The 10,000-nt window shown below is 45.6% G+C and overlaps 1 protein-coding gene across 2 annotated transcripts in view; it reads right to left on the bottom strand.

Annotated features, from left to right (window-relative positions):
* The window catches only part of ralgps2 (Ral GEF with PH domain and SH3 binding motif 2), a 90,310-nt gene that overhangs the window by 55,697 nt on the left and 24,613 nt on the right, over window positions 1-10,000 (bottom strand). For both annotated transcript variants that reach the window (XM_030770776.1, XM_030770777.1), the window contains exons 5-7: window positions 8,542-8,631; window positions 3,992-4,084; window positions 186-312 (exon numbers count right to left, since the gene is read on the bottom strand). In XM_030770776.1, coding sequence (XP_030626636.1) covers window positions 186-312; window positions 3,992-4,084; window positions 8,542-8,631 — 310 coding nt within the window. The remainder of the gene's footprint in view (window positions 1-185; window positions 313-3,991; window positions 4,085-8,541; window positions 8,632-10,000) is intronic.

The raw sequence follows: 10,000 nt of genomic DNA, 5'->3' as shown, positions 1-10,000 counted from the left end.
GTGTGTTAAGGGAGTGTGGTATGGGAGTGTGTTGATGGGTGTGTTGGGGTGCAGGGGAGCTGGCAGAACAGGTGGTGGAGGTTAAGGTTAGGGGTAGGGTTAGCGTTTGTGTTAGTGTTAGGGTTAGGGGTAGGGTTAGGGTTAGCGTTAGTGTACAGTAAATGAATCGGAGAGAGGTGACTTACCCAAATACGGGATACATGATGTCATGCTTTGACTACTGATGAACTCTCTCAGCCTTTTGTAATTGTCCTCTTTGGACATCAAATACTCCAGCCTCTCAAATGTGGCCTTGTCCTTACGACTCAGCAGCTGAGGGAAAACACATGATGCCCACATCAATTCAGAGCAACAGGAACACACACTAAGATGTTCTGACCAAATCAGTGAATTCTCATAGTCTGACTGCCACACTGTTAAACTTAATTACAATGGATAATGTGATAACACTGGATAATGTGATAACGCTGGATAATATAATAACACTGGATAATGTGATAACACTGGATAATGTGATAACGCTGGATAATGTGATAACGCTGGATAATATAATAACACTGGATAATGTGATAACACTGGATAATGTGATAACACTGGATAATATAATAACACTGGATAATGTGATAACACTGGATAATGTGATAACACTGGATAATATAATAACACTGGATAATGTGATAACACTGGGTAATGTGATAACACTGGATAATATAATAACACTGGATAATGTGATAACACTGGGTAATGTGATAACACTGGGTAATGTGATAACACTGGATAATGTGATAACACTGGATAATGTGATAACACGGGATAATTTAATAACACTGGATAATATAATAACACTGGATAATATAATAACACTGGATAATGTGATAACACTGGATAATATAATAACACTGCATAACTCAGTTACACTGGATAATGCAATTACATTGAATGATGGTTTTTCCAATATTCGCATAATAATATACAATAGATAATGCAATGACCTTCCAAAATCATTCCTTAAATTGTATTTTTTATTTGAAATGTGTCACACACACACACACACACACACACACACACAAATGTACCACAACTCTCAAACAAAGACCCAGCCATAGAGTTATTAGCAGTGGACTGGGGAATGTGGATTTCTCCCATTTCCCTTTTGGGTTTTTGGGGAGTTTTTTCTTGCCCGCCATGAGGATTAAGTCAGGGGGTGCCGTCATATTTTGATTTGACTGTTGTGGCCTGTAAAGCCCTTTGAGACTGTAAACAGTGATACTGGGCTCTAAATAAACTTGAAACTTGAATCTGTTACAGGATCAGTTTACATAAAGCGTAATGCACAGTGGATAGTCACATACTATACAAAGCTTTATTTTCTCTACACACTCCCATACCACACACCCATATTTCACACCCTTAACACACTCCCATAAAGAACCAGCCATACAGTTATTAGCAGTGGACTGTTACAGGATCAGTTTACATAAAGCGTAATGCACAGTGGATAGTCACATACTATACAAAGCTCTATACCATCCAGCTGATACTACAATTACTTCACAACCTCAATATCTGCCACAGTATATTTAAATGGATATCATTAAACTTACTTTTCCATCAGTAGTATGTGTTTATAAAATACAGATCTAAGTTGAGCAGATTTTCAGTGAAAGGATTAGACACAAATTGAAGTGCAATAAAGCACTGCTCCAACATTTAAACCAAAATCCTATTGTGTGTTCTCCTCCTTATTTACACTGGTTTCCTCCCAAAAAGAAGAGACACACAGTAAAGAAACCACAAGAACAAGAACAGTACCCACATCCATAAAAGCATCAACTAAATAAATAAATGTGAACAAAAGTAGGCCAGGCAGGGGCAGAGTCTGTGGCCTGTGGCCCAGGGCTTAGGGGACAGGCAGGAGTGTGGGTCTGGCCCCGGAGAGGGCGGGTTCTGTACGTGACAGGCAGGAGTGTGGGTCTGGCCCCGGAGAGGGCGGGTTCTGTACGTGACAGGCAGGAGTGTGGGTCTGGCCCGGAGAGGGCGGGTTCTGTACGTGACAGGCAGGAGTGTGGGTCTGCCCCGGAGAGGGCGGGTTCTGTACGTGACAGGCAGGAGTGTGGGTCTGGCCCCGGAGAGGGCGGGTTCTGTACGTGACAGGCAGGAGTGTGGGTCTGGCCCGGAGAGGGCGGGTTCTGTACGTGACAGGCAGGAGTGTGGGTCTGGCCCGGAGAGGGCGGGTTCTGTACGTGACAGGCAGGAGTGTGGGTCTGGCCCCGGAGAGGGCGGGTTCTGTACGTGACAGGCAGGAGTGTGGGTCTGGCCCCGGAGAGGGCGGGTTCTGTACGTGACAGGCAGGAGTGTGGGTCTGGCCCCGGAGAGGGCGGGTTCTGTACGTGACAGGCAGGAGTGTGGGTCTGGCCCGGAGAGGGCGGGTTCTGTACGTGACAGGCAGGAGTGTGGGTCTGGCCCCGGAGAGGGCGGGTTCTGTACGTGACAGGCAGGAGTGTGGGTCTGGCCCCGGAGAGGGCGGGTTCTGTACATGACAGGCATGAGTGTGGGTCTGGCCCCGGAGAGGGCGGGTTCTGTACGTGACAGGCAGGAGTGTGGGTCTGGCCCCGGAGAGGGCGGGTTCTGTACGTGACAGGCAGGAGTGTGGGTCTGGCCCCGGAGAGGGCGGGTTCTGTACGTGACAGGCAGGAGTGTGGGTCTGGCCCCGGAGAGGGCGGGTTCTGTACGTGACAGGCAGGAGTGTGGGTCTGGCCCGGAGAGGGCGGGTTCTGTACGTGACAGGCAGGAGTGTGGGTCTGGCCCCGGAGAGGGCGGGTTCTGTACGTGACAGGCAGGAGTGTGGGTCTGGCCCCGGAGAGGGCGGGTTCTGTACGTGACAGGCAGGAGTGTGGGTCTGGCCCCGGAGAGGGCGGGTTCTGTACGTGACAGGCATGAGTGTGGGTCTGGCCCCGGAGAGGGCGGGTTCTGTACGTGACAGGCAGGAGTGTGGGTCTGGCCCGGAGAGGGCGGTTCTGGAGAATCAGACCTTAGAGCACTGTTGAGGGCAGATGTTGCACAGACAGTGCAGTGGTGAATCTATGCCCCTGATAATGGAACTGTAGAGATTTAAACAGAATAAGCCAAATGTATTAAATTAGATTTTCATTCTCAATGATTCAAATCCCCTAACTGCAGAGTGAGGATTCCCCCTCTTCTCATAGGACCATCCACATGACCACTATCATGTTATTACACCTTTATAAGCTTGTATCACATTGTTACAGTTACCTAAAAAACTCTAAAACACTCACTGCTTTTTTACGGAACCAAACTGATGTTGCAGTTGACAAGCAACACAGCATGAAGACTGACATAACCGTAAAGAACATTTTCATATATGTGATTAATTAAACTGATTTTCTTTATCAGAGGTCACCTCTGCACCAAACTGAGCCGTCTTGTGGCGGTCCAAGTCGGGGGGGGTGGGTGCACGTCTGGAGCACCTGTCTTTTCTTTAAGTTTTATTAGATTCACAGTGACTTTTACAGTGGAATCACTTGGAAAATTCTGGAAGCTAAAACTGGGCCGTGACAGCGGTGCTACTGTTTGCTGTATATTTCAAACACTCTCCTGTTCATTACACACCACTCTCATTAAACAGTACTGTTAGCATCTTTGTCTGTACCCAAAATGGGGCCAAGTATTCCACCAGCAGCAAAGTCTGATCACTGCCATTCTGTGCGGCTTAGAGTCAGAAGAACTTTAGTACCAATCTATACTGCCATTTGTTTTACACAGAGCTTTAGCAATAAACAAATAAACATCTAATCAACGACTCTACAGGAGAAAATACATGAATATTAAAAATCTCCAGTTAGAAAAATGTTAGTGTTTGTTCCTTACTGAGTAATGTTAAAAGTTAATAATGTTAATGTTCTCAGTGTGCGCTGAGCTGGGCTGTGTGCTGCTGGCTGTAGAGGGGGAGGAGCCCTGTGTTCATACTCACAGCCCAGGTTTTGTTGAGTCTGAAGATGGGAGCACTCTGTAAACCAGACACAACCGCCATCACAGCATGGAGATTATTCATATCACAGAGTTTCTGTAAAAAACAAACCGCAAATCAGAGAGCACACAAACACACACTCAGACTAACACAAACATACATTCACACACACAAACACCCAAACTGACAGAAACCCAGACCCACAAAAACACTCACAAAAATACACACACACAAACACACACACACACAAACACCCAAACTGACAGAAACCCAGACCCACAAAAACACTCACAAAAATACACGTGTGCGCACACACACACACACACACACACAATTGGAATATGGACTTCCTGCTGGGCAGGCCCAAGTGGTAAAGATGGGTAACAACACCTCATCCACTCTAATCCTAATCCTAATCCTAACCCTAATCCTCCACACCGGAGTGCTGTAAGGCTGCTGCCTGAAGCCTATGGCCGTACTCTCTGTTCACACATGACTGTACAGCCGTGCACAGCAACAACCCGACCATCAAGTTTGCAGTGGACACCACAGTTACTGGCCTGATAAGCAACGATGATGAGACGGAGTACAGAGATGAGGTAGCCCAGCTGACGCGGTGGTGCAAGGACAACAGCCTTGCACTGAACATCAGAGAGACTGAGGAGCTCATCATAGACTTCAGGCACCACCAAGGCACCCACACCCCCATCAGCCTAGACAGAGAGACTGAAGAACTCATCATGGACTTCAGTAACCACCAAGGCACCCACACCCCCATCAGCCTAGACAGAGAGACTGAGGAACTCATCACGGACTTCAGGCACCACCAAGGCACCCACACCCCCATCAGCCTAGACAGAGAGACTGAGGAACTCATCACGGACTTCAGGCACCACCAAGGCACCCACACCCCCATCAGCCTAGACAGAGAGACTGAGGAACTCATCACGGACTTCAGGCACCACCAAGGCACCCACACCCCCATCAGCCTAGACAGAGAGACTGAGGAACTCATCTTGGACTTCAGTAACCACCAAGGCACCCACACCCCCATCAGCCTAGACAGAGAGACTGAGGAACTCATCATGGACTTCAGGCACCACCAAGGCACCCACACCCCCATCAGCCTAGACAGAGAGACTGAGGAACTCATCATGGACTTCAGGCACCACCACCAAGGCACCCACACCCCCATCAGCCTAGACAGAGAGACTGAGGAACTCATCTTGGACTTCAGTAACCACCAAGGCACCCACACCCCCATCAGCCTAGACAGAGAGACTGAGGAACTCATCATGGACTTCAGGCACCACCAAGGCACCCACACCCCCATCAGCCTAGACAGAGAGACTGAGGAACTCATCTTGGACCTCAGTAACCACCAAGGCACCCACACCCCCATCAGCCTAGACAGAGAGACTGAGGAACTCATCACGGACTTCAGTAACCACCAAGGCACCCACACCCCCATCAGCCTAGACAGAGAGACTGAGGAACTCATCATGGACTTCAGTAACCACCAAGGCACCCACACCCCCATCAGCCTAGACAGAGAGACTGAGGAACTCATCTTGGACCTCAGTAACCACCAAGGCACCCACACCCCCATCAGCCTAGACAGAGAGACTGAGGAACTCATCATGGACTTCAGGCACCACCAAGGCACCCACACCCCCATCAGCCTAGACAGAGAGACTGAGGAACTCATCACGGACTTCAGTAACCACCAAGGCACCCACACCCCCATCAGCCTAGACAGAGAGACTGAGGAACTCATCATGGACTTCAGGCACCACCAAGGCACCCACACCCCCATCAGCCTAGACAGAGAGACTGAGGAACTCATCTTGGACCTCAGTAACCACCAAGGCACCCACACCCCCATCAGCCTAGACAGAGAGACTGAGGAACTCATCATGGACTTCAGGCACCACCAAGGCACCCACACCCCCATCAGCCTAGACAGAGAGACTGAGGAACTCATCATGGACTTCAGTAACCACCAAGGCACCCACACCCCCATCAGCCTAGACAGAGAGACTGAGGAACTCATCATGGACTTCAGGCACCACCAAGGCACCCACACCCCCATCAGCCTAGACAGAGAGACTGAGGAACTCATCATGGACTTCAGGCACCACCAAGGCACCCACACCCCCATCAGCCTAGACAGAGAGACTGAGGAACTCATCATGGACTTCAGGCACCACCAAGGCACCCACACCCCCATCAGCCTAGACAGAGAGACTGAGGAACTCATCATGGACTTCAGTAACCACCAAGGCACCCACACCCCCATCAGCCTAGACAGAGAGACTGAGGAACTCATCATGGACTTCAGGAAAGACCAAGGGACCCACACCCCCATCAGCCTGCATGGGAGACTCATGGAAATCGTCAGTTGCTTCTGTTTCATGGGAAGCAACCTCTCTCTCTCTCTCTCTCTCTCACAGATCTCCAGACCTAGCATTGACCCACAACACAGAGGTCATGCTCAAGATGGCACAGCAACACCTTTACCCTCTACTGTCCCATAGGAAACATGGCACACGCACAGGATGGCTTGCGAACTTTTACTGTGGCACTAAAGAGAGTGTTCTGATGGGTGGTATCTTTGTGTGGTACAGCAATACCACTGCACAGGACAGGAAGCAAACAGGAGAGTTGTGAGGATGGTGCACTTCCATCCATCACAGAGATCTTTCAAACTACACTGCACTGGTCCCTTTATCATTATCATTTACCATTATACTGCACTGGTCCCTTTATCATTATCATTTATCATCATACTGCACTGCACTGGTCCCTTTATCATTATCATTAATCATTATACTGCACTGGTCCCTTTATCATTATCATTAATCATTATACTGCACTGGTCCCTTTATCATTATCATTTATCATTATACTGCACTGCACTAATCCCTTTATCATTATCATTTATTATTATACTGCACTGCACTGGTCCCTTTATCATTATCATTTACCATTATACTGCACTGGTCCCTTTATCATTATCATTTACCATTATACTGCACTGGTCCCTTTATCATTATCATTATACTGCACTGCACTGGTCCCTTTATCATTATCATTTATCATCATACTGCACTGCACTGGTCCCTTTATCATTATCATTTATCATCATACTGCACTGGTCCCTTTATCATTATCATTTATCATTAAACTGCACTGCACTGGTCCCTTTATCATTATCATTTATCATCATACTGCACTGCACTGGTCCCTTTATCATTATCATTAATCATTATACTGCACTGGTCCCTTCATCATTAATCATTTATCATAATACTGCACTGCACTGATCCCTTTATCATTAATCATTTATTATTATACTGCACTGGTCCCTTTATCAATAATCATTTATCATTATACTGCACTGGTCACTTTATCATTATCATTTATCATTATACTGCACTGCACTGGTCCCTTTATCATTATACTGCACTGCACTGGTCCCTTTATCATTAATCATGTATCATTATACTGCACTGGTCCCTTTATCATTATACTGCACTGGTCCCTTTATCATTATCATTTATTATTATACTGCACTGCGCTGGTCCCGTTATCATTATCATTTATTATTATACTGCACTGCGCTGGTCCCGTTATCATTATCATTTATTATTATATTGCACTGCACTGGTCCCTTTATCATTAATCATTTATCATTATACTTTTTCATTATATTGTTGCTTCAATATCACATTTTTTGCTGTCACTATTTACTATGCCATTATTATCATTGTACTGCACCTGGTCACTTTACTCAATTTTTAGCACCACCCACCATAGTATTATAGCATTATAGTATTATAACTCTTACTCAGTCACATAACTCTTACTAGTCACATAACTCTTACTAGTCACTTTATATTGTATGTTTACTGTATTGTACTGTACTGTACTTTAACTGTATTTACTGTACTTACTTCTCTTGTATAGTACTTATTATAGACGTACTTAATGTTTTGAATTTAAGTTAGAAGTGATACTGCAGGAGTGAGTGGAGAATAAGCATTCCATTTTACTTCTTACACATGGCAATAAAGAATCTTCAATCTTAAAAAAACACACATACACACACACGTGCGCACACACACACACACACACACACACACACACACACACAGATTAACATAAACACATATACTCTCTCTCTCTCTCTCTCAAACACACAGACACACAAAATCTGTCACGTTAATAAATCCACAGATATCTGTAAACATACAGATATACAAACACTTGTGTAAATGCACACACACTCTTACTTTAATTAAGACGCACAGATAAACAAACAATCGCTCATGTGAATACACACAGACAAACAACACTCACATAAACACACATATTCAGACTTACACGCACGAGGACACACGCACGCGCATGCACGCACGCACACACACACACAAACACATACACACACACACACACAGCACTCACATAAAAACATACATTCAAACTTACACGCACGAGGACACATGCGCGCGCACACACACACACACACACAGAGGGCTGACTGGCATTACCTTGGCTGTTCTGATGTAAAGACTCAACACTTCAGCTCTGATCTTGAGTGTTTGGGCATGAAGAATCTCCCGCACCACCCAGAAACTCACCTACCAACACACGCACACACACAAGCACACACAGACACACACACACACACGCACACACGCGCACACGCGCACACGCGCACACGCACACACGCACACACGCACACACGCACACACACACACACACACACAAACGCAGATTAGATGTAGCACCAAACACATTGCAAATAAGACTTAAAATCATGGGAAATGGTACTTGGAGATAGAAACAGGTCATATCATTACTCAGGGCTATAGAATAGACTGTCATTACATAAACATCATGATCATCATGAGGACATTTGGTCTACACAGTTGCAAAGACACAGAGACACCCACACATATACTTGACTGGGCTTTTGCCAGCAATGCCCTTAAACATTAGAATTAGTTGTTTTACACAAACAGGTTCACAGCAAACTGAGTATCAAATGTAATCGTGATGAAGTGAGGCGAAGTCCCTGCAGTCCCTAAGTCTCCACCAGCCCTCTGTCTCACAGGCTCCTATTAGATCATGCTAGGGCAGATGTTCCTGAATAAAACCCCAATCAGAAATCTGGAAGAGGCTTTCTGGATTTCACCTCTGGAAGCTCAGAATTTATAGCTAGCAGCAAGGCAACTGGGACACTGTTGCATACACACATGCACATATAGTGCTCAAACGTGCAGGCATGCACACACACACTTGCACATCACAGAGTATCTGCGGGTATCGGCAAATTCAATTTCACGCTTTTCCAGACGTTTTTAATGCCATTCTGAGTCCCTGGTTTCACCATTAATGCTACTAATTCTAAAAAAGCTACATTTACTAATCTGACAGTCTTGCTGGGTGAGAATTCCACCGTCTAAGTGTTTGACCAACGGGAGAGGCACTGACTGACCAGGTATGTTCATTAGCATGAATGAGAGGGAGAGGACGAAATGGAACAGCAGAATGGAGAATACCTGTGAGAGACGCGAAATCAAATACTTTTCAAAATTTAACAAAGAACAGAAACTTAAACTATATGGATTGGATGCATTTGTATAAGTAAATAAATAAATAAATAAACACATAAATAAAATAACAAACACAAATTTGAGAATTGTGAGGACAAAAAAATTAAAATGTGCATTGTAACCACTGTGACACTGTGCTTAGATTTAATAGAACAACACGTTCTCTTATGTATCATTTAAAAAGCCATCATCCAACCTCACTGACAGGCGAAAGTTCCAGCAGATTCCAACCCTTTCTGTTGCACTGGCTACAGGCGAGCTAACCAAATCATAAAACTATACGTAACTTGATCGTATAAGACATGATGCCACCAATTACAGCTGACGGTGAAGGTTTCCATGGACTAATGAACTTTGTTGACCCAGGATGTCGCATCCCATTCAATTGTTT

Source organism: Chanos chanos, chromosome 4, assembly GCF_902362185.1.
Source record: "Chanos chanos chromosome 4, fChaCha1.1, whole genome shotgun sequence".
Taxonomy (NCBI): domain Eukaryota; kingdom Metazoa; phylum Chordata; class Actinopteri; order Gonorynchiformes; family Chanidae; genus Chanos; species Chanos chanos.
The sequence above is the reverse complement of the archived record's forward strand: the minus strand, read 5'-3'. Positions and strand labels throughout refer to the sequence as shown.